The 25,041-nt window shown below is 45.2% G+C and overlaps 3 protein-coding genes across 3 annotated transcripts in view; 2 read left to right on the forward strand and 1 right to left on the reverse strand.

The window, feature by feature from the left end:
- Positions 1-1,022: 1,022 nt before the first annotated feature.
- Positions 1,023-6,670, forward strand: tipin (timeless interacting protein). The gene is made up of 8 exons (XM_084010013.1): positions 1,023-1,082; positions 1,996-2,108; positions 2,193-2,283; positions 2,569-2,644; positions 3,157-3,279; positions 3,364-3,421; positions 4,393-4,629; positions 6,094-6,670. The coding sequence occupies exons 2-8, from the start codon at positions 2,000-2,002 to the stop codon at positions 6,498-6,500; spliced, it is 1,101 nt and encodes a 366-aa protein (XP_083866139.1). The 5' UTR covers positions 1,023-1,082; positions 1,996-1,999; the 3' UTR covers positions 6,501-6,670.
- Positions 6,671-6,787: 117 nt separating this feature from the next.
- On the reverse strand, positions 6,788-19,525 carry dis3l (DIS3 like exosome 3'-5' exoribonuclease). The gene is made up of 18 exons (XM_084017897.1): positions 19,253-19,525; positions 18,262-18,415; positions 16,419-16,547; positions 13,599-13,734; positions 12,906-13,073; positions 12,740-12,818; positions 12,460-12,639; positions 11,868-12,037; positions 11,614-11,775; positions 10,490-10,740; positions 10,205-10,297; positions 9,489-9,777; positions 8,935-9,170; positions 8,709-8,863; positions 8,434-8,630; positions 7,675-7,820; positions 7,402-7,573; positions 6,788-7,185 (listed from the first exon to the last, which is right to left on the reverse strand). The coding sequence occupies exons 1-18, from the start codon at positions 19,401-19,403 to the stop codon at positions 6,856-6,858; spliced, it is 3,198 nt and encodes a 1,065-aa protein (XP_083874023.1). The 5' UTR covers positions 19,404-19,525; the 3' UTR covers positions 6,788-6,855.
- Positions 19,526-21,726: 2,201 nt separating this feature from the next.
- The window catches only part of LOC311017611 (multiple epidermal growth factor-like domains protein 11), a 98,381-nt gene continuing 95,066 nt past the window's right edge, over positions 21,727-25,041 (forward strand). The window contains exon 1 of the mRNA XM_084016061.1: positions 21,727-21,854. The gene's annotated coding sequence lies outside the window, so the exon portion shown is untranslated. The remainder of the gene's footprint in view (positions 21,855-25,041) is intronic.

The raw sequence follows: 25,041 nt of genomic DNA on the forward strand, positions 1-25,041 counted from the left end.
AACCAGAGAGGAGTCGCCCCCTGGTGGCCAGCAGAGAGAAGTAGGACCATTTTCTCATAGACTTCTATACAACCAGAGAGGAGTCGCCCCCTGGTGGCCAGCAGAGAGAAGTAGGACCATTTTCTCATAGACTTCTATACAACCAGAGAGGAGTCGCCCCCTGGTGGCCAGCAGAGAGAAGTAGGACCATTTTCTCATAGACTTCTATACAACCAGAGAGGAGTCGCCCCCTGGTGGCCAGCAGAGAGAAGTAGGACCATTTTCTCATAGACTTCTATACAACCAGAGAGGAGTCGCCCCCTGGTGGCCAGCAGAGAAAATGCAGCTTTAAGGACCTTTAGAGAAAAACATGCTCAGCTTTTATCCTTCAAATTAAAAAACCCTTAACTGGATGTGAATTGTGAGAGGGATAAACCCAACATACGGTGTTGAGTGATTATTTTTTTTTAAGAAACTATTTTTGATGACACCACACACACAAAAACACACACACACACACACACACACACGCGCACACACACACACACACACACACACACACACACACACACACACACACACACACAGACACCTTAATACAACTCAACGGAACTTGAACTCTGTGGTCTTGTGCAGGGTCGTAGCTGGAATTAAAAAAAAACACTTAGATCACGTCTCAAAAACGTACGTCATATATTATTTCACCTGATTTTCTGTTAGTTTTACCTCCCTAAAAAATGTTTAAAAGTGTCTCCAAAACCCCCCCCCCACAATGGCACAACATATTTCTGCTGTAATAATACTAAATCACATCAATCACACAATCAATTTTTAATTGATTTTTTGGCACAAAAACTGCATGTATGTAATAACTTTAGCAACCAGTTATACTTAAAACTCATAATATGTGATTTGTATGGTATTGATGAATGTAATCCCCCCAAATTGTCTGTTTTTTTGTTGTTGTCTTACTTTGAAGGCTGTTTCGTTAAATACTTCCGTTGGACTTTATTTTGAAACAAGGAAACCGCGTTCCACCGGAAGTGGGTGTGGCTAGATTTGGGTCCCGCTTGTTGCTTCGCTCACCGGACAGCTCGCGACTGGTGAGTAAACATTAGGATGGTATTCCGTTTCAAATACAATGTCGTATTCTATACGCTGTTTTTGTTTATCTTTGATGACGTGTGGCTAACCGGATGCGGTTGTCTTACGCGTCAACGTTAGCTAACTTAACGTTAGCCAGAGTGTCTCAGCAGCTCGTAGTTAGCTTAACGTTAGCACCTCGGCGTTGACTCTTTTCCTACAACTAGTGACGTCACTTAGCGTTAAAGTTAACCGCGCGTCCACCGGGCCGCTTTCTGTCCGCGTGCCGGTAAACGCGGAGGACCGACGGTCTGTTGTTCGCGGCCATGATTGAGTTTACCGCCGTCTTCTGGAGCTGTGCTCGACCGATGTCTGATTTTTCATGGCCGATACCGATACGCGCCAACTGAGTGGGAACACTGATATCAGGGGCCGATATTCACACTTCATAAAGCTGCAACGTTGCCTTCAACACAAAGCAACTGGAAATACCGCTAAATGTCTATTAAAAAGATACAAATACATTATTAAATGGTTCATACCATAAATAGCTGCAATTAACATGTTAAAATAAAAATTATAAATATACACATTCTATCTGCATTGTCATTTATTTAGTTTTTTATTTTATTTATATATTTTTTATTTTGTTAATTTTAAACTTTATTTTATTATTGGCTTGTTTTAATGTTTTTTTTCCCTCCAATGCTTTTAATGTTTTATGTAAAGCACTTTGAATTGCCCTGTTGTTGAAAGGTGCTATACAAATAAAATTGCCTTGCCTTATATAGTTATAAACTATACAAATAGTTCAAAGGAAGAAACACTGAATGGATATACACAGCACTACACAGTAACTAACAAATCTGATAGTTGTGTTATCGGCCAAATATCTGTCGAATCAACGTGATTCTTCATTTTTTTCCCCTCCAGCATCATGGCCGATGTTCCTGACTACGACAGCATGGATGAAGCCTTCCCTGCCCTCCCTCCACCTCACTCCCCGGGACAGGAAGGACCAGAGGGCGCCGACCTCTTTGAAAACGGTATTCTGCATTTTATGCCGGCTCATACGATAAAAACGGCGGTAAAATACTTCTTTAATTGATCGGCTGCTGTGGTTAACGCAGGGGAGGATGGCGACGTGTCCAAGCTGGCCGAGGTCCCTGCTGCTAAAAGGAAAGGAGTGAAGAGGCCGCAACCCAAGCTGGACTCCCAGAGGTACCTCAGTCTCCTCCAGGCTGTTGGCTACACTTTTAAAAAGCTCAGAAGAAGAAGTTTCACGTTACGATGCACAGAAACCTGAAGAGTTGTGTAAATGTGCATGACCAGCAAAATGAACTCATCGTTCAGTTGTTGTTCTGGTTGCTAGGGGCGACCTGTTCCTGACACTTATTTAATACATCACACTACCGTATCAGGGAATTATTTAACCGCCACATTAAAACACATCGACTATGATTCCAGTTTTACTCAACGTGACGTTTTCCTGCGTTTCATGTTCAGGCTGATCTCAGAACGAGGACTTCCTGCTCTACGAACCCTGTTTGACAACGTCCGCTTCAAAGGCAAAGGTCACGAGGTAAGACCCCCTTTAAAGGACCACACCAGTCTAGTTCTGACCCCCTTTAAAGGACCAGACCAGTCTAGTTCTGACCCCCTTTAAAGGACCACACCAGTCTAGTTCTGACCCCCTTTAAAGGACCATCCCAGTCTAGTTCTGACCCCCTTTAAAGGACCACACCAGTCTAGTTCTGACCCCTTTAAAGGACCAGACCAGTCTAGTTCTGACCCCCTTTAAAGCACCATCCCAGTCTAGTTCTGACCCCCTTTAAAGGACCATCCCAGTCTAGTCGTGACCCCCTTTAAAGCACCACACCAATCTAGTTCTGACCCCCTTTAAAGCACCATCCCAGTCTAGTCGTGACCCCCTTTAAAGGACCATCCCAGTCCCAGATTCCTCCCATCTCCATCACTTGTAGCTCCGCCTCCCTGCCCTCGTTCCCTGGCGTTCATGTTGAGTTCATGTTGAAGTGGTGCAGGACCTCAGGTGGTCTGGTCCTCTAACCCTGCCTGGTGTTGGTGTTGGTCCAGGCTGAAGACCTGAAGCTGCTGATGCAGAAGATGGAGAACTGGGCCCACAGGTTGTTCCCCAAACTGCAGTTTGAAGATTTCATTGACAAAGTGGAGAAGCTCGGCACCAAGAAGGAGGTGCAGGTGGGTTGAAGACGAACGTCTCAGTGAATCGTACTTCCTGTTCATCCTGATGAAGGTTGATGATCATTTCCTGTCGTCCTGCAGACCTGCCTCAAACGGATCCGACTGGACATGCCGCTGACGCCCCAGGACTTCATGGGAGGTAAGAGACCACATGGAAACCTGGTGAGGGTCTGGCATCAGCACCCGCCACCCAGCAGGGGCAGGTGCATTGTGGGTGAAATATTCAGGCGGGGAGGATATGAAAACTTGACAATGATCCTGTTTGAATCCTGTTAAAATGGCCCTTAAACATCCTGGAAGAACGTCACATTATGTAAAAATATATATATATATATTTATTGTGTCCACTTTTTTATTTTTATATATATATTTAGTGAAAAACAATCACATAATCTGAAATAAGATGATCATAAATCATAAGGTCTCCTTGCATAATTAAAGATAAATACATAATAAATAACATTAAATTCACCACGATGAACTTATTGCTTCGTGTGTTTTTTTAACGCGATCCATCGTAAAGTCCCGAATCGTCCCTCCAGGCGACAGAAAGACGTTTAGTTAAGTTAACGTTTACGTTTCTCCTGTTATGTTGCATCACAACCTGGAATTTAAATGTTTTATTTTTATTTATGTCGAAGACCAACATGAAATCATACAAACAGGTGAAGTTAAATGTGTGTATTCTCCTCTTGCTTCCTTTATTAGTTTATTAGCGGGGAGGTTAGATCTGGTGCCACCAATTATCTCAAAGAAGACACATAATCAGTCCAATAATGTGTGCAAGCTCAGGTCACATGACCCCCAGAGTCTGTAAGCAGCATGAAGAGAAGGAGCCGACACAGGTGGACTTTATTCTCTAATCATGTGATTTATGAAGATGATTAGAAGCACCAGATCTCATGAAGGGGCTTCGGAGCGTTTTACCTTCCGGTTTGTCTGATTGGTGTCGGTCCGTTACGTAAAACGAGACCCACAAGGAGATCTTTAAGAGGCTCAGTCCTGATAGCAGCCCAGTGATAGAAATCAAACCATGCGATGGTGAATATTATATTTAAGCTATGCTTCCCAAACATCAGCTGAACCTCACGTTGTTCCTTTTGTGTTCAGGTGAAGAAGAAGAACCAGCAGCAGCAGATCCTGAATCTCGTGTCTTTGGGGATCCAGATCCGTTCAGCAGCGCAAGTTTTAATGATCTGCGAGCTCCGGTCCACTCCACCCCGGCTCCACCGGCCCCGGCCTCCCCGCCCGCCACCTCCCCCTCCCTGACGGAGGAGCAGCGTGAACGCATGGAGCTGAACCGACGGCGAGCCCTGGAGAGGAGGACCGCCCGGCAGCAGCAACCAGGTGAGACTCATCACTTCATGGTATGAACTAGAGGTCGACCGATTCATCGGTTTGGCCGATTAATCGGCCCCGATAGGACGTTTTACAAACTATCGTAATTAACGGAAAATGGCCCCGATAGTGGCCGATGGCTGTTTTTTTTTTTTTTCCCCCGCAGCGCCGTGAACTGCTCCTTCCATGGCCCTGCTGCTCTCTGTCTCTCTGATCACTGAGGGGCGGGGCTGCTCTGCACACACAGCGCGCATGGGGGAGGGAGGGAGGGGGGGGAGAGAGAGAGACGGAGCGTGAGCAGCGCAGCGGCAGCAGAGAGAGGAGAATGGTACAGACACACCAACTCCGGCAGCGACAGATACGGACGCAACGGACCGTCGAACGCACCGGCGAGTGGGCAGGTCTGTGTTCAAGTTGGATCAATTGGATAGATGTCCTACGAAGTGGGCGGGACTTTGAGTTTCGCTCTGCCGTTTCCAACATGGCGGCCGGGCCACAAACGATCTCATTTTACAGTTAAACTACACGCTAAAGCATGTTTATGTAAACATTTGAGGCGGGAAATGTGTAGTGCAGTAACAGAATCTGGATTAATATTTGATCAACACTGCCTGGTTTGATAGTTTGAACGAAGTTTCTGGAGCCGGCGGCATTGCGTTGGACGGACGGCATTTGCATAAAGTTCAATCCATCGAACTTTATGCAAATTCACGTACGGCGACAGGGCAGTCAATTCGACGTGCTGTATCCATCATGCGGAGCTCCTGCTCTACATAGACAATGAATGGGATCCGTTGACTTGACGTCTGCTGCCGGAGTTGGTGTGTCTGTACCATCCGTGTATTTAAACCTTCACAAGTTGAAAGTGAACAGACATAACCTCCTTGGTGGAGGCAATAAGTACTACCTGTTCAACAAGCATAAACGGGGGGGGGGGGGGGGGGGCTCGGTATCGGCCGATTAATCGGCTATCGGCTTTTTCCTGCTCCAAACTATCGTTATTATATCGGCCTTTAAAAATCCACTATCGGTCGACCTCTAGTATGAACAATACAAGCAAACCTCAGCCAATCACAGAGGAGCTGCATTCAGATCATCAGAAGTAATGTCTGGCCCCTCGGTGTGAAACATTCACCATAAAAACACCTTTTACTGCTGGAGAAGTAGTCGAGTCAGCTTTCCTTAAACTGACAACTAATGTCATCAAGTCTCCCTCTGTGTGTGTTGTTATCGGAGCGTCTCCCTGGGCTCGCGGCCGCAGCTCTGCACCGTACGGCGGTTACAGCTGATGACAGCCGCGTCGTCATGGCAACGTAGCGCGACACTAAGTAACAGCTTTCAAAGAGTGTAGATGAGTCTGGGTCCCTGGTCCTTGGTCCCTTAGCGTTCTGAAAACCTGGCCCCCTGAACTATAGACTTGATGTACAGTACCCCCCCTCCCCTGACATCCGATCTCAAATGCCCCCCACCCAGATCCTTCAGACTCCCAGACCGTCGACTGGTCCACGTCGGCAGGCGAGCCCCCATCCGTGTCCTCTGGAAGCGTCCTCAACATCTCCAAAGACCAGGATCGGGATCAGGATGAGGAGGTGGAGGCTTCGGACCCAGAGCCAGCTAGCACACAACACACAGACTCTGAGCCTCCTGCTGCTGCTTCCGGACCTCCTCCTCCTGCTGCCGGACCTCCTCCTCCTGCTGCTTCCGGACCTCCTCCTCCTGCTGCCGGACCTCCTTCTCCTGCTGCCGGACCTCCTTCTCCTCCTGCTGCTTCCGGACCTCCTCCTCCTGCTGTTGGACCTCCTCTTCCTGCTGTTGGACCTCCTCCGAGCGGGGAAGAGGAAGGAAGTGGCCGGGTCCAGGTCCAGGAGGACGGAGATTAATGTGGTCTGAGAAGTGAATCATCGGTTTTTATTGTCGGATCAGCAGATTTAAATGGACCTGAATCCATGTGTCAGATTTCCCAGTTTTATTGCCAGATTGAGTTGAAATGGATTTCAGTATTGAACCATTTAGACGCTGCGTGTAAATAATAATGTCCATAAGTACCACGAGTGTAAGAGTTGTTGTTGGTGTGTTTATTAATAAAACCTGTAAACTGAAGTTCTCTTTGGTTTCATAGATTATTTATAATATATAAATAATCAAAGGCTGTGGACCAACGTAATGAAAATGTCTCATTTAATATCATCAAATAACATATTTACACCGTACATTATCAAGCCTTTAAATTATCATTCAAACAGTCGTGGCTGCGCAGGTCTGAGCGGACCCCTCCAGGTCCAGCAGGGCCAGCTCCCGGACCTCCTCCAGGAGGGAGTACAGGTTGGGGGTTTTGCTCTGGCAGAACTCCCTCTCCTCCCTGGAGAGCGTGGGCCGTCGGGCCGCCTTGTCCTGGGCCTGCTGGGAGGCCTCCTCGGCCAGACGCACCACCTCCTGCACCAGCTGGCAGCGGCCCTGTGAGGAGGGGGGGCGGGGCTCGGCGGCGTGGGGGTGCGGCTGGTTGCTGATGACCTGCAGGTCCAGAGAGTCTGCGTGGGCATGTGACGAGCGCACGGAGATAAGGACCTGCCGAGAAATTCATTAAAAAAAACAACAGTTTTAAATATATTTTCCCAAACAAGGTCACATGGGAGGGACAGGAAGGGGCGGGGCTTAGCCTCTGTATATGGCTGTAAACATGGCAGGATTTAAATATTTAAAAAAATCTGCTTTTCAGTTGACTTTTTTTTTTTTTTTAAACAAAAGCAAAACGATTATATGACAAATCTGAACTGAACTCACAGAAATGTGGTCGAACAGCCTGAAGGTGGCGCTGCCGCAGCTGGAGGTGGTGGTGATGCGGTCCAAGTGCCGCTGCACCGACCCGCTCTGCCACTCGCAGCGGCCGTCCGTCCCCACGGCAACCACCTGGCCCTCTCGGCTCCTCAGGTACACCGGCCCTTTAAGGCCGTACCTGCAGGAGCACAGGCAGGAACCAATGAGATCGGAGCATATTGCCTTTTAGACAGAACAAATTAAAGTGTGAGAATCAGTGAGCGTTCGTCGGCGTCTTACTCCGGCACGAACACAAGGACGCCATTGTCCCGGATGGAGTAGATGACGGCGTCCGCCACGCAGCGTCGGTCCGACTCAGGGTCTCGATCTCTGAAGTAGAGACACTGGAACAGCTCCGTGGACAACCTCTGGGCCTGCTGGGCGGCCTGGAGGGGGAGGGGGGAGGTCAGAAGAGCTTCCAGGGTTCCTCCACCTTCTCCAAAGTCAAACTCAAGCACTTTCCAAGCATTTCAAGGTGCATTTCCATGCTTTTCCAGCCCCTTCCAGCTGTGGTAAACTCCATATTTGTACCAATCCAATGGTCAGTATTCAGTCTACTTATGATGTCACTTGTTCATCACATTAAATGAGATGTTATTGTCCTCTAAACAACCAACATGATGTTTGGAGACAGCTTTTTACAGAAGGACCACAAATGAAAGGAAAACTAATTCCACTAACAGATCCACAGAAATATAATCACCAACTATTTTCATCATCTGTTCATCATCAAAAGGCATTTTTCATAAAGAAATGTCAGAAAATGCTGTTTTCAGTCCCTCAGATATGGAGATCTTCTTTTCTCTGTTCTATCATAGATGTCATCACATACAACACACATTTCAAGACCTTTAGTCTACATCCAAGCACTTTCCAAACCTGGAAAACACCACACTCAAACTCAAGTGTTTTCAAGGATTTCCAGCACCGTACCGACCCTGATGCTGGTTCTTTATCCAGTAAGAAGAGAATGAGTGAAATCCAGACCCACAGACTGACCCGGTTCTTGTTGTTGATGTGGTGAGCCGTCTCTTCCAGCTCTTTGTTACCAGGGACACCGGGCTCCGCCCCCCCGCCCTCACCGGGGTCCGCCCCCCCCTCCGCCTCGATGGCCGCCACCAGGAGGCGGTGCACCACCATGTCAGCGTAGCGACGGATGGGCGACGTGAAGTGTGTGTACCGGTCCAGAGCCAGACCTGAGAGCAGAAAAAGTTGTTAAAGTCTTCTCATGATCCTTCGTTGCCATAGAAACGCATTAAAAAAGAAGGGTATACCGTAATGGTAGTACTGGTCTTGGGACTGGAGACCGGTGGAGAAGTACTGAGCCTGCGACATGGCTGTAGTGGCCATTATCCTCAGCAGCCGGTTCACCAGCGGGTCCTGGGGGTCCACGGCCCGGTCCAGAGAGTCCGCCAGAGCCTTGTTGGTCCTGGAGGAACAGAAGGTGTTATTGCGTGATAATAACCAGACTGTGTGAAGGAGGATCGTCTCCGTGGTCACCTGGTGTCGACGGTGAAGCCGGCGGCGGTGGCGCTGTCCACCAGCTGACTGAAGAACTCCTGGCGTGGCGGCGGGTGGCGCCTCAGCAGGGCCCGATGGGGGAAGGCCTCCTGGATCTTGCGCGCCACCCAGTGGTTGGCGTAGATCATGCACTCGGCCACGGTCTCGTGGACCTCCAGGGGCTGACGGGGGACCAGGGCCGTGATGTTCCTCTCCTCGTCCAGCTGGGCCCGCACCTGGGGGGGCATCAAAGTCCAGATGGTGAGTACTTCCTGAATTCTGCATGACATCATACAAAGCGAGCGGCGTGAGAGAATCTGAATTTTTTTCTCACTATTTACTTTTAGACCACTATTGTTGAATGTACCATTTTAATCTCAGAAATTCAGATTTCCCTGTACACCCTGATACACTGTAATTAATGTCTTTATTTTGTATTTATTTATTACCTACAATGACTCTAATACACCTGTTTGTTTGACGTGAAAAGAAAACATTTATTAATTTACATGATTTCATGAATGAATGAAACAGAATAAATCGTCCCGTCGTACCTCCACCCCTTCCAACTCCAGCGCTCCTCCTCGGTCCCGCTGCGCCCGGAGGCGTCTGGCTACGCCCGTCAGCATCTCCAGCGCCTCGGTGAGGCGAGCCAGCTTCCCGTCCTTCTCCTCGGGCCCGAGCCCCGCCAGCTCCGGGACCTGGACCGGATCCCCGTTGAGGAGCGCCTGGGCCAGCTCGTAGTGCAGCTGGTAGGAGGAGCGGACGAGCGTGCGGCCGTACCACACCTTGGAGACGGCGAGCGTCTCGGCGTGGAGCTCCCACATCACGCTCATGGCGTACCTGGAGACGACAGAATGCGCTGCTGATGAAGAGGGTAGGAAACCCCGTTTTATTAGCTGCTCCGAAGAGAGGCTTTACCTTACAGTCAGAACATAAACTGACAGAAAGCTGGCTCGTCAGCAGAACTCCATTCAAAAAACAGGGAAAATAACAACGCGGCTCTAATTACCACCAAATGTTCTGATAAAATACGATTCACCATCTTTTATTTAAATCTGTCCAAACGTCTCCTGTAATTCGGCAAGCACATAATCCACCAAAACGCACAGCAGGGGGCGCTGTTTTATACCAAGAAAACACACCTTATTAAACAAGGTTTAATATATAACTGTTAATATAACTATTATTATTATATGAACTAAAACTTTTAACTCCAAAAGAAATGTAATGTAATAATAATGTCCATCTTTAATGATTAAAAGTCTACCTGTCGACTCCTCCCAGCAGAGAGCAGAGATCTGAACTGAGAACAGCCGGCAGCATGTCGTACCGGCGGTCCGCCAGGTAGTAGGTCGTCGCCCTGAGACGAAGAAGAGGAACAAGAAGTCAAAGCAGCATCTTCGCTCCAAACAGCAGCCACATAAAAGAAGAATGTCCTCATCCGTGTCACTAAATATGCAACGTTCTATCAGCGGGACCACTTTCAGTCGCTGTGAAATAAATAACTTCATAATAATAATAGATGACTAAATCTTGGTCTTGTGCTCCTCACCGTGTCCGGGCCTCCAGGTCGGTGAGCGAGCCCTCGGCCACGAAGTGTGTGACGTCGGCGATGTGGACGCCGAGCTCCAGCAGCTCGCCGCCGGCGAGGCGCCGCACCGACAGCGTGTCGTCCACGTCCTCGCAGCCCCGCGGGTCGATGCTGAACACCAGGTGGCTCTCCCGGAGGTCCCGCCGCTCCGCCGCCTGGGCCGGATCCACCTTCCACGGCCTCTCGGGTGAGTTGACCGGCATCTCTCTCAGCTGTGGACACACGGACACGCCGCCATTAAAGGACACGCCGCCATTAAAGGCCGCGTGGAACAGCGTGGCAGAAAGAGAGAAAGGCCATCTGGTCCGTGGGATAACAGAGTACATAACAGAGTACATAACAGAGTACGTAACAGAGTACAAAACGGAGTACATAACAGAGTACGTAACGGAAAGTTTGAAGGCTGTTCTGTTTCTCCGTGTTGGACATTAAAACGAGTCGTCACCCCGACCTTGCCGGGGAAATAACTTAGAATAGAAGCACTTGAAAATGAAGCACTTCAGTCCTGAAAACAGCCTCAGGGTCGTCCTGCAGAACAGCAGAACATCCCTGAGCTGCAGCAGAGCAGCGTTATAACCTCTTATATCATACAACATTTACTACAATAGATCGTTGATGGATACATTTCTTTAATTAAAATATGAACAGCGAGGCGTTGTCACACATTATGATGTATTAATTATAAAAATAAACGCCAACATTCATCGGTTCAACCGGTTGGTAGCATCGTATTAAACTCACAACACAAGTATACGATTAATTTCTGCTTTTTGTGTTTTCACGGGTATTTTCTCTCCTTCAGATACACGGATATATCGTGATGCATTTCGTAGATGATTTCTTGCAATTTATCGTGTATCGCAGAATCGTGATATTTCACGAAGGATTCATTTAGAATTACCAACGCGTTCTCCGTGATGGACTAAAGGGAAAGAGGCAGAACAAAAGTAAAAAAGAAAAACAACGCTGACATGTGATCCATAATTTTGACCTGACAAATTCAAACAAGGCAAACAGGATTGAGATCCAGCTGCCGGCTGAAGTACCGGCTCATAAAAACTATATCAGAGCTCCTCCGGTCTCACCTGAGCGTCTGAGAAGGGGGGCACGTGGATGCAGTTCTCGATGAGGATGGTCTGGATCTCCGTCTCCAGCTCGCCGGCCCGACCCAGCACCCGCACGCTGTGGCCGTTGGGATACAGCGAGGTGCTCTCCCACGAGTCGATGCGCACCACCACCCGGTGGTCCTGGTTCAGACGGGGGACAGCGGTTTAAAACCCCTCGTCGGCCGACGTCCGTAACAAACTCAATAATCTGACCGAGCGAAGGCGCACCACACCTGCAGGGCGTCGGCCTGCTGAGTGCTGATGCGGATCTTGGGGATGCGGCGGTCCCAGGGCACGGCCAGGATGCGCTGGGAGTTCCTGCTCTGGGGCTGAGGCCCCTCCCTGGCGGGGAAGGTGACCACGTAGTCCCTCCAGTTCCTCTGCAGGATCCCCACAACGCGACCTGTGGGTTAACAGACCTGCCATTTATTGTCCAAATGGATTATGATGTCTGGAAGGATATGTGATACATCTAATAATTCATACAATTTATAACGTAACATTATAGTGGGACATTTGTCAAAAGAAAAACCTCAACATATCATTGTGTTTGGTCCTCGTCGAGTAAAGTAGTAGCTGTTCAAGGATACCTGAAGTACAGCAGTGCTGTGATGTCATTACAGAGACTAGTGATCCTGTGTTTAATGAGAACAGAAGCGGCCCTAGTACTGAGCCTTGAGGAACACCCATTTCCAGAGAGCAGGGTTTGGACTGAAATCAAATTCTGCTTGTGCTGGCCCTGTTTGGACCACATGTGCATAAAAAAAACAAAAAACAATAGTTTTACTAGAAACTACACTAGCGGTGACGCGTTCAGGGTCTCACCTGTCGGCATGGGTTGACTGTCGTGGTCCTCGGCGCTCTTCTCCTCGCCCGGACCCTCGGTCAGAGCCGTGTCCTTCCCTCGCCACTCGCTCTTCGGCAACAGTTCCACCACGACCACGTCGCCGTGCACGGCTCTGTTCCGGTTCTTACCGCCGCTCACCAACACGCCCCAGCGCAGATCTGTGAACGGACGAAGAGAGGGAGCCGGTAGGACTACGCAGCCAATGAAGGAGTTGGACTACGTCATAAAGAGAGCAGGCTGGTAGTTGTAGTTCTTCACCTGTGTTCTTGTTGGACAAACCCTCCGCCATGATGGAAGCTTCGCTGTGCGCCCGGTGCTTGTTGATATTCAGCGTTCCCTGATGAAAAGGAAAAAATTAATTTCTAGTTCTGTGAATTGTGTCCTTCCGATGCCAGCGTGTTGACAAATATAGATCCTGACGTACCTGAATGTAGCGGCCAGACTTGATCCCGGCCTCCAGGACCTCGGCAGGCAGGTGCTCGGCGTACTCCCGCTCGGCTCCCTCGTTCTCCTTCTCCTGCAGCGCCTGGGAGATGGAGCTGTACAGCTCGTGGGCCGCCTGCAGGTCCGGCCAGAAGTTCTGCAAGAAATCCTGATGAACAGACAAACATGAGTGAAATGATTATCTACGCTCTCTTCAATAGCCAGCAGACTCCTGATAAGTCATGTTGGCCAGCGACGTCGGTCTGCAGCCGCTGATCGATTCGTTTGTTTGTGTTGTTGAGCGACTTTGGTGAATCTGAACCCTTTAAATCACCAAAGACACAAAGAACCAACCGAGGGAGGCGGCACAGCAACTCCTGTGTTCTGGAGGGGAAACGGCTGCTTTTACATAGTCCTACATCTAGTCCTCTATCTAGTCCTTTATCTAGTCCTCTACATGGTGCTCTACATGGTGCTCTATATAGTCCTCTACCTGGTCCTCTATCTAGTCCTCTACCTGGTCCTCTATCTAGTCCTCTACCTGGTCCTTTACGTAGTCCTCTACCTGGTCTTTTACGTAGTCCTCTACCTGGTCCTTTACGTAGTCCTCTATCTAGTCCTCTCCCCGTATAGTGAGTAGTATCTGAGGACGTCTCCCGGTCCAACCCCGTGTGGACGACATGCAGACCCGTACCTGGACCGAGATGACGTAGACCCCCGAGTTCAGGCTGCTGTACTGAGCGACGGCGTCCCGGTCCTCGGTGATCATCAGCACGTCCATCAGACCCGCCAGGTGGTTGTAGTACCACACGGCTGCAGAGTACACACACCTGGACACACACACACACAGCGACAGCTCGCCTGTTAAACTCTGATATGGTGTATTCAGGTACCCTCCGTGTAACTGGAACCTTTACGGTCTTGTTTACGCTCTAAACTCTGTTCATGGCGGCAGATTGCAGCCGCAGCCTTCTAAAGACAAAGAATGCAGAACACAGATGGACGACATCATCCGGAGCCCGGCATTAAATCTTTACCATAACACGGAGGATGGAGGTGAGAAGCACTTTTTACCGCCTCCCGTTATCCCTCCCTTCTGTCGCCGTGGTAACGTCCTCGTTAATGTATAATCTCTGCAGAGGTGACTGTTTGTTTCATCCATGATAACGACGCTAATTGGGTGACCGGACCGAGGAGGTGAGCCGTGACCTCCCCGCATATTCAATTTGTTTTTGTCTTTCTCCGTTTCTTTTTTTAGATATTATTTTTGATTTGCAGGTTTTGGTGACTTTTTTTTTTTTTTTTTTTGCATAAAAATAAATCTAAATATCAGCACGAGCCCATTTTAACGACTCAGCCTTCTGTCAGTGCAGAGCATCAAATTTAAATTTTATTTTATGACTGAATGGAGGAAACAGAATATTCCCCGTTGTGAGTGAGGAGAGGTGTTCTACTGCTCAAGGCATTTTTTATTTTGATCACATAACAAGTACGTTTTCAAGGACTAAACCTGCCATTGTAATAAATAAATAAATCAGTAAATAAATAAATTTCTCAATTAATACATGTAAATGTAAAATAAGAAAGAAATGTAGTAATAAAAACCATAATTATCAAATAATTGTGCAGGTTAATATGTTAAATAAATATGCACAGAAATAGAAAAATAAATAAATCTATTTATTCTTATATAAAATATATATTATTATATAAATATTTTTTATTTTCATATTTAATTATTTCACAATGTATTATTTATATTTTAATTAGATTTATTTTCTATTGATTAATTACTTTATTTATGTATTTACTTGTTTCAGTTTAGTTCTTTTTAGTTATTTCTGCATTTCTTCACCCATATGCAAGTGAGTAAATGTAAAACTAAATTTTCATGAACAATATAAAAAACGTAAATTCATATCATATTCTCCATAACAATTAGCTTGATAAATAATAATAATGTTCAACCCAAACATCTTGATTATCCTCAAGGTTTTTATTCAAACGATTCCACAAATTGAAAAACACATTCGTCATAGTGGTACGAATGATTTCTCTTAAACTATACCCGCCCCCCCTCTCCATCTGAGATTATTTTGTTAAATTATTTCTCATACAATTGTCATGTTGTCAAAAGTTGATGAAAAACATCTTTGGAAATCGTGAAATTGGCCCCCGAAGCCACGGTGAAGGTTTGATTGACAGCTGGGCCAGGAGGCGGGCTCAATCCACCATCTGGTTGAGCCGGACCAGCCTGATGCAAGTTTAACCACGTCGGCGTGGATTCAGGGTTTATACATTACTTAACGGCATTAAAACATTCATTGTAAACCTGCTGAAGACCCGGAGGATCAGATACACCACTACACCAGAAACCGTTAGCAACATGGCTAACACCAGCAGCCTGAGACTAGCAGGGATTGTTTCATTCTTGTAGATGGCTGCTAGCGTTAGCAACATGGGTAGACTAGCTAACGCTAGTAACGTTGTTAACACCAGGTTACGCTAATGTTTTTTGTCTTTTGTTCTGGTACTTGCTTCCTTGTAGCTCGTGGTTTGCTTTCTGGCTGCTAGGGTTAGCGGTAGCAACATGGTTGACACAAGCTAACTAGCAACATGGCTAGACTAGCTAACACTAGTAACATTGTTAACACCAGGTAATGCTAGCATCCAGAAACGAACATGGATGTTTTTTGTCTTTTGTTCTGGTACTTGCTTCCTTGTAGCTCGTGGTTTGCTTTCTGGCTGCTAGGGTTAGCGGTAGCAACATGGTTGGAACAAGCTAACGCTAGCAGCCAGATTGGAGTTTTTTCTATTCATTCCGGTCCTGGCTTCCCAGTAGCTCATGGTTTATTTTCGAGTTCTCTCTATTGTCCAATAAAACAACTGTAATCCACTTGGAACCAGAACCCCTGATCTCAGCCCCGCTGAGTTCCTTTAAACCTGCTGAGTGAAAGTGAGGTTTAGAGGAGAACCAATCTGAACCCAGATGGTGTCACTAATCTGAGGCCGCTTCACTGTGCAATCAATATTCATTATTCCATAACGAGAAATTAAAGCAAAAGAACTTTAATAACAACGTGAAAATTTAACAAAAACAAAACAAAAGCAAAGCTCAAATTACAAAAATAAGTAAGTAACATCATTAGCGTCTCGTTAGTAAGACGGCCACTAACTCATCCTCCTAATAAAACACAGTAATGCCCACATTTAAGTCTCTTTACGCAGCTGATACGTCTTTACTTTTACTTTATGTCTGACGTTTTAATGGTGCAACCTGATTTAGTTCTTCACTCAGTTTGAAACTAGCTGCTAGTTTGTGGTGGATTCATGTAGATCTGGTGCGAGCTGATCCTGGACCCTCTAGTAGTAGATGCAAACATAACGCACCATGGACTGGAAGTCACATGTCCAATATTACAAATTTGGGATCCAAAGCACCCAGAGCTGCCGGTTGATGATTGGACCGGACTGTAGTGGTTCTGGTGTGGACCGGGTAAGGATGGGGACTGACCTGGTCTGCCACTTCTCCTGGCTCTCCCCCTTCTCCCGCGGACAGTAGGAATACCGCTGGAACTCGTTGGCGAACAGCACGCAGTCGTGTCGCGGGTCTTTGAGCAGGTTCCTCAGACGGTTGTACTGCCTGAACACACACACACACACACACACACACACACACACACACACACACACACACACACACACGTTGTAGTACGTAGTAAGCAGCATGGCTCTCTGGCTAGAACGACCCATAAAGAGGGTCGAAGGTCACAGTAGTGTGTTCCAATTGAAAGTATTCAGCATGTAACCGTGTGTACTTTGTCAGGGATGTGACAGGGTTGTGTGTCTCTTTGTCATCCTTTTGTGTGTCAGTTTGGCCATTTTGAAGCTCATTTTTGTTGTTTTATGTCTTTTTTTGTGTCCCTTCGTCATCGTTTTTGTGTCTCTTTGTCTTCATGTTGTCTCTCCTTTTGTTGTTTTATGTGTTTTGTTGTTGATGTTGTGTATCTTTGTGGTTATTTTGTCTCTTTGTCGTCCCTTTTTTGTCTCTCGATGGTCATTCCCGGTTGGTTCTGGTCTCTTTGAGTGACATTTTTGTAGATAAAGGCCAATGGTTATCAGTATCACTAGTGAGTTTGCATGCTGGTGGGCTGATTTCCAGTCGCTATGCTAAGCTAAGCTAAGCAGCTAATGCTAATAGCTTCATATTCACTGTAGAGGCGTGAGAGTGGTGTCCATCGCCTCATCAAGTCTAAGAAGACTATTTACCCAAAAAGAGTTGAGCACATGATGCACTTTGCAGCGTCTTCCTTAAACATAAGAAACTCAAAGGTCATCCCACACACACACAGAGTGCTCGTTGCGGTGGGCTCCCAGGAAAACTGCAATTACTGACACAGTATGGCATCAGCATGAGCTCCAGCAGTGAAGGTGCACCTCGTCAGAAGTGAAGCCTCATCATATTAATGATGCAACATTTTAGAAAAGTAGCCGGCGTAAGCAGGAAACCCAGAAAGAAAGCCAGGAGGTCACGTGGGACTCCCTTATTTACGGCGTCCGTCACGTCAAAGGAGCGTCTCCAGCGAGTTTCGTGTTGGAGACTTCGGACTCCGAGTCAGAGGCCTCGTCTCGTGTTTTTCGGCGCCGTCAGCAGAGCTTTGATGTAATGAGGTTGACCCCGAAACTCTCGTTACACGCTTGTGTGCAGGAAGGTCGTAATTAGAGGCTTAATTCAAAAGCAGCCTGAGGAATCAAAGGTCTTGTCCACGGGAGCCGCCCTGTTGCCTTCGGGGGTCGCCCGGAGCTGGAATCTTTCTATTTGCTGCCCAGAAAAATAAGATTGTGATACGCTTGTTTTTATGGATGCTGACAACGGGCTCAAAAAGGAGGATCGAGTCCTGAAAACTGGTTCCCTCGTCTCAAAGTTTTTTATGTGGTTAGACGCCTGAAATATGTGAGGGATTTTAAACTAAACTAGAGATTGAGACCATAAACTCATGTTTACAATGTTTACTTAGATAATACATCAAAAGAGAAGTAGGACCATTTTCTCATAGACTTCTATACAACCAGAGAGGAGTCGCCCCCTGGTGGCCAGCAGAGAGAAGTAGGACCATTTTCTCATAGACTTCTATACAACCAGAGAGGAGTCGCCCCCTGGTGGCCAGCAGAGAGGAGTAGGACCATTTTCTCATAGACTTCTATACAAGCAGAGAGGAGTCGCCCCCTGGTGGCCAGCAGAGAGAAGTATGACCATTTTCTCATAGACTTCTATACAACCAGAGAGGAGTCGCCCCCTGGTGGCCAGCAGAGAGGAGTAGGGTCATCATCAGACTTCTCTTCAATCATGCGTTTACCTGCGTCCTTTATTGTGCTGCACAGCCTGGCAGGTGGTCTGGGTGAAGACGATGCCCTGCAGCTCTCTGAACTCCAGGATCTCCAGGTAGTCCGCCACCACTCCCACGTCGGGGACCACATAGTGGGTCAGATCCCCCGGCAGCACCTTGCCATCTGGTCGGGATGTAAACCAAGAACGACTCATCACTTCAATGCTAACGTCACAATCATTTTTACTTTAAAATATCAGTTTGATTAATAATAATAATAATAATAATAATAATAATAATCGGCATCGGTTGACCCCTAAGACTAATCACTAATGCTGCCAACGCAGTGACGTTGTGTATTTTAGGGGAGCTGGAGCTCCCTTAAATTGTTCCCAAGCACCCCCAAATAATTTGGCTTTTTTTTTTTGTTTTTGTCCTTATTTTCAGAATAATCTCACGCTGATGAAAGGGTTTACATAGAGTTTTAGGGTTATAGCATCATAGTCTGTAGAAAGAATATACTTTAGAAAGAAGCATTTCTGTAAAACCTATTTGTCTTTTATTTTTATTTTGACAGAGACTCATTATTATTTAGTTGGAATAAATACAAAATACAGTTATTTGGGTAAAGTTTATATTCAGATTTCACAGTGCTTCTCCACGGGACGTCCCTGCTTGAACTTCTTGATTCCGACTCCACAAGTAGGAAGTGGGATATTCCGAGTAGCACGTGAAGGCAGCATAAGAGAGGAGACAATAACTTCATTAGTTGTACTTAAATGTATATAAGATATACATTTGACTCTTATTTTAATTGCTCTTAATCATCACACACACGTCGTTTACGCGCTGATTGCGCTTTTATAAACAACACTACGTGAAAGGTTTGGTTTATTGTCGCTAGCTCGGTTTTAACGGTTTTCACTGTCGCCCTGCTAGCTGTTAGCTAGTGTTTATTAGCTGCGCGGCTAAATGAGCTAATGAAAGGCTGTTTATGTGTTTAGTTTGGAGCCGACGTTACCCTTGTTGTTGTTGTTGTTGTTGTTGTCGCAGCCCGCCTGACACAGCGCGCTGTAGCACGGGACCCGGTCCCTCACGTAGTGCTCCCGGACCACACGGACCTTCCGGCCCCGGCAGCTCTTCAGGTGCAGGATCCGCTCGGTCTTAAACATCCTCGGGTCTCAGGAGATCCGCCATGCGACGCTGGATCGATTATCTCTTTACCAATATCTCGCTACGCGGGAAAAGCGACGCGGACGCTCCGTAAACATTCACGCTGGGCAACTTCAAGGAAGTACGCGTAAAAAAGGAGGCGTGACGTCATGACGCAAACGCGGGGGAGTCCTTCGGTGGTGGCTTCACGGGCCCCTCGGTGGTGCAGGAAATCTGAGCGCTGAGATGTTAAAGCGAATAAGGTAAACAAAAACAAAAAAATGTAATTATGTATGTGTCCCACAGCGGAAATGACGACATTAAGTTAATCTTGGTGAATTTTCTTCTTCTATCATCATGAGTGACAAAGCTGTCTAGTTCATTGTCATGGTAGAAAAGTGGAAATTACAACCTGATTTTAAAAATACATACGTATCTTGTAATACATTTTAAAAAAAGACTCACACACGTTGCCATTTCTTTTTTGATGTATTGTTAATTTACGCAGATAGACCTTATGATCTAAGCTTGTTTGATTGTTTGGTTTTCACTGGATGTTCACTACAAAAAAGTTTTTATTTTTCTGTGATGTAATAAAGATATTTGTTTCTCAACAAAATGTTGTACGAATGTTTAAGAGTTTTAAGAATCATTTTGATGATTATTGGGATAATGTCATGAATCACAATTGTTTTTGGTCGGGATAATCGTGACATGAAATTCTCCTGTCGTAGCACGGTAAGTAACAGCAAAGCAACAGAGGGGACACAGCGCCAACTAGAGGTAAAGAAAAGCAAGATAATATGATCCTTCTATGGGTCTCACATTTTGCTTAAATAAGCAAAAATAAGCAAAATGTGGGACGCATATGAGGATCATATATACGTTGAGCTTGTGAAATGAGTGAACATTTATTTGTGAAGGTGCAGAATTATTAACATGAAAAAGTTGTGTACACACTGATATAATTTGCACATTTAAAAAGTTTTTGTAGCTGCAGAGTTTATTCATGTAAATGTGCATGCTGCAAATGGGAACTGATTTGAATGTTTTTAACTTTATTTGTATTATTATTATTTAGTGGGCTTTATCTTCCGTATATATATATATATATATATATATATATATATATATATATAATTTTAATCACTCATTTGACATCAATCATGGCATTCTTTAGCCGCATATATGCTCATTGCATGTCTATATCTAATTGATTTTGTGTGTATACGTGTATTTTTTTTTATATCTTGTGCATATATAAACCTACTTTTTTTCTCCGTCTTTTATTTTGGCTGTAAAAGAACAAAAAGTGTTTTTCCATTAAAATCAACAGACGCACGTTAAATCCACGACGGTGCTCAGCGCTGCCCCTTGTGGTCGGGAGATGAATCACCTCGGCAGCTGCGAGTCGCTCTCAACTTGCGCTCTTGTCATAAAAAAACGTTGTTACTTTGACCGACAAACCCCTAAAAAACAACGACGCATCACTCACAACTGTTTACACGACAGCTAACACAAGCTAACTGCGTGCTATCTCAGCACGAAACCTGCCGTTAGCAACCACGCTAGCTAACGAGCTAGCTCCGTTAGAATGTTGGACTTCAACTCAGCAGGAGACCGAGAAGAAGGCGGCGGCCATACTGCTCTGCTGCGCACGTAAGTAGCATACTAGCATGCTAGCCAAATAAGCTAAGTACAGAGGTGGCTGTCGCCTGTGTAAACGTTTAAAATGTAAAAAAAATACGGTTACAACTTAAGGTACATAATTCAAACGCTTACTCCCGGACAAACGTATTAGCGCCAACGTTACGTCACCAAAATGCTAAGTAGCCGCCATGCAAAATGGCCCGTTCTTGGATAATGCAGGTGAATTATAGGTATTACATCTGAATCTGCAGTGACTTCGTAAATGAATGCGGCGGAGTTTAAACTACGAGACGGACTAAAGGTAGTGGAGTAAAAGTAGGAGTATAGCGTGAGATGTAAAAGTACAAGTAGATGGCCCATTCAGTGTTTTTTCCTCTTTTTTATGAATTGTTCAAATTGTTTTAAACAAAGTAGTGGTTTATACACATTTTTTTAGTTATGTATTTTTTGTATTCGTCACTGAAGTGACCCTCAAACCGTTGTCAACAACCGTAAATCCCTAGCGTCGTTTTTCTTCCTCTTCTTTTCCTCCGTCACAAGCGAAAGCGGCGGTGCGGTGGGGTTACTCCTCTCGCCGCCTCCGCCGCTCTTTGGTTGGTCGCGCTCCGAGTCGAGGCGCCGCAGCAGAGCAGCAGAGAGGAGAGACCGAGCTCAAGTTGCGAGGATGCTGAGGACTTTACTCGCGTTTCCACAGCCACGTCTTTCACAACGTTGAATTTTGTATTAGAATAACCTCTTTAAAGGAAAAAAAAACCCCGTGTTTATTCACACAGCGAGTCCACGAGAGTGAACTTTATTTCGGACGCATCCTCCCACTGCAGGTAAGCTGCTGCTGTCGTAAATTACTTATTTTACACTGATGAACAGTTAAATAGTGAATGATAATACAAGCCCAGAGGAAGTGTGTGGTCTCGTATGATTCTATATTATATATATATATTCCATGTATCTGTATTAACAGGTATTACTGTGTTATAATAGTACCTCTACTGTAGAATAATGCATATAAATACAACATGATGGATAGATATTTGTAGTGTGTATGACATTTTTGTACCTTAAATAACCTGCATTTCTTGATAATTCAGCCGTGTGATTAATTCAATTGTGCATAACTGAAGAGAAGTGAACCTTATGGCTGTTGTTTTTTTATAAAGGACATTTTATTCAGTTTAAATGTGCCTATTATTTATTTACACAGTCACTATGAAGCTGGCTTGCCTAAACAAAACTTTGTCTCCATAGCACCTTTTTAAATGTTATTTTTACGAAACTATTTGTTTGTTGACGTGCTGTCACTTCGGGGTTTATATACTGCAAGTGGATCTCCTCTCTTTATTGTTTGTTCTGGATGATTAATTAATCAGCAACTATTTTGATAATCGATAAATTGCTTTTCAGAGAAAAAAAAGTCAAAATTCTTTCATTTCACAATTGAATGTGAATCTATTCTGTTTTCTTTACTTTCTTTGTTTCCTTTTAAAGGGGATGTCTTTGTGTTGTGGACAGAAGATGAGACATTTGAGGACATTTGGGTTTTTTGGGGGGGAAACATGTTTTTTGAGAAAATAATGGCCAGATTAAACCACAGCGAGAAGTAAAGTGTCTCAGTCCTCAGGTCCCAGACCTGGTGCCGGTTCCAGTGATTCCTCGGGTAGTAATCGATGTAATTAGCTGTAATGGAGTCGCCGGTCCGACGCTGGAAGTGAGCTCCTGAACGCTGCAGTGAAAACCAACGTTGACACAGTTTTATCCGGCTCGGGGTCTGGACTCTGTCTGAGGGCTTTGACGTTAATCAGACGGGTCAGGATGATCATTGCCCGCTGTAGTATTCCCATCGATTCCCCCCAGGCGTCCTCACAGCAGGCAGACTTCACACAGGGAGCGGCGCGCTGCCGCCACTAGATGGCGCTGTTGAGCAAGGCACGTTAAACGGCTAGAGATTCATCTGAGGGTTCAGTTCAGCCGTGGATTGAATATTCATAATATTTGTGTTCGATGCCCTGAGCGTGTACAGCTGGAAGCCAACGGGCCGACTGAAGTAAATCAACACACACGCACGCACGCACGCACACACACACACACACACACACACACACACACACACACACACACAGAGGGCTGGCTGAGTGCTGGAGAGGAAGCTGTCCAGGTTTCTGTGTCGTTGCTCTCTGCGTTTCCTTTGCGCAATATGTCACCGAGATGTTTGTCCCCCCCCCCCCCCCCCCGTAATAATAGTAATGCAGCTTTTGACGACTGCTGAGCTCTTACTTTAATTAAATTTGTTTTTCTACTTTTTTTGTTGAGGTGTGTGTGTGTGTGCGTGTGTGTGTGTGTGTGTGTGTGTGTGTGGGGCTGAGGTTGGTGCTGCAGGGTCAGCGGTTCGTTTCTGGACTGTGTGTGTGTGTGTGTGTGTGTGTTAGGGTTGTCACGATACTAAAATTTTCAACTCGATACCGATACTCAGGAAAATATTCGATACTCGATACCATTTTCGATACCACAAGGATGAAAGAAAGACCCCAAAATTTAAAAGAAATATTTTTATTAACAAAAAAAAATGCAAAAATAACAAGTTTCAGGTCTGAGGTAGTGCAAAAAAATAAATAATAAAATAAACAATAACAATTGGAACAATATTTTGAGGTTGTAAATATTAGGCAAGCCTGATAAAAACTAAATTAACTTAAGTGTTCCTTCCTTGGCTATGCTTTATATACATAACAATAAACTAAATGACACTAGCCAAACCAGTTAACATGAACATTACACTGTTGAAATGCTGTATTCTCAGCAGCTGCACCTGCTACAAAAAAAGTCTGAAACTGAAAAGTGCACAGAATTATTCGATACTTTTGAAAATGAGTATCGTATCCGGATACAACATTTTAGTATCGATACTTTTTTGAGTTTCGATACTTTTGACAACCCTAGTGTGTGTGTGTGTGAACTAGTTTGTAATCGATTAGTCGTTAAGGTGAGACCCTACCGATAAAATGCTCCGATCATTTCTTTTAGATTTCAGATTCTATATCACGTCTTCCTTCAGTCGGTGGAAAGAAAACATTTATTTTTACTACTTTGTCCGTTTGTGTCGGTTACTTTTCATCACGCCTCATTAGCATAATCAAACATAACAAGAAACAACTGCATCTCCACCGACAATAGAAAATAGAAATAACACAACCGACGGCAGTGTTTAAGATTAAAGCTGCAAAGACCGATCATTGATTAATCTGTCAATTAATTAATTCCAACCAGAGGCAGTAACATATTCCATGCACTGATCAGTTGTCTTCTTTCAGACTAGTGGAAAGAAAACATATATATATATATATATATATAGTATAAATATTTGTTTTGCGTCTGTAGCTTTCTCCTAAATTCCCCATCAAATAACGCCTCATTAGCGTATTCAAACATGACATTTCAGAAGATTAATTGTCTTAATGTCAGTAATCAACATGCATTCATGTGTTGGTTAATTATACTTTACTGTATTCACCTCTAATGTCAATCTATATTATGCAGCGTAATTCTTTTTTAATGTATTTATTTCCCTCTACGTTACTTTTTATTTATTTTAAGACGTTCCCGTTTCGTTCTCCGTTATTATCCTGAAGGTTTTTAACTGAGAGGTTTGTTCATATATCATCCACAGTCTGATTTATACAACATTTTATTACTTGAAAACATGGAGAAAATTGATTTTCTTTATGGCTGTTGACACTATTTTCTGATTTATGGAGCGAAACAAAGAGAGATCCTCCGTTAAAAACCCTTCGAGTCTAATACGTCAACAAAGCCAAACAAGAATCTGGATCCCGATTTTAATCAAATGTTGAGATTTATGGTTCTGGAACTGTAGAGTTAATGCCTCATTTGCATATTTAAACATAAGATTTCATAAAAGAAGTAATGGTCTTAATGCCGTCATCGACTGTGGAGGTTTCATGATGATATCAGTTCTCCTTTAAGCTCATTCTCATGCAACAATTGCAGAAATGC

This window comes from Eutrigla gurnardus (genome assembly GCF_963514095.1).
Source record: "Eutrigla gurnardus genome assembly, chromosome: 1".
Lineage (NCBI taxonomy): Eukaryota > Metazoa > Chordata > Actinopteri > Perciformes > Triglidae > Eutrigla > Eutrigla gurnardus.

What these genes read in the sequence shown, in the direction of transcription:
- tipin (XM_084010013.1), top strand. Translation starts at nt 2,000, where the DNA reads ATGGCCGATGTTCCTGACTACGACAGCATGGATGAAGCCTTCCCTGCC. An exon ending in CGCCGACCTCTTTGAAAACG is followed by an intron (nt 2,109 to 2,192) that starts GTATTCTGCATT and finishes TGGTTAACGCAG; the next exon opens with GGGAGGATGGCGACGTGTCC. An exon ending in CGCCCGGCAGCAGCAACCAG is followed by an intron (nt 4,630 to 6,093) that starts GTGAGACTCATC and finishes CCCCCCACCCAG; the next exon opens with ATCCTTCAGACTCCCAGACC.
- dis3l (XM_084017897.1), bottom strand. Translation starts at nt 19,403, where the DNA reads ATGTTTAAGACCGAGCGGATCCTGCACCTGAAGAGCTGCCGGGGCCGG. An exon ending in CCCCCTTCTCAGACGCTCAG is followed by an intron (nt 10,741 to 11,613) that starts GTGAGACCGGAG and finishes GTGTGTCCACAG; the next exon opens with CTGAGAGAGATGCCGGTCAA. An exon ending in ACATCAACAACAAGAACCGG is followed by an intron (nt 7,821 to 8,433) that starts GTCAGTCTGTGG and finishes CTCCCCCTCCAG; the next exon opens with GCCGCCCAGCAGGCCCAGAG.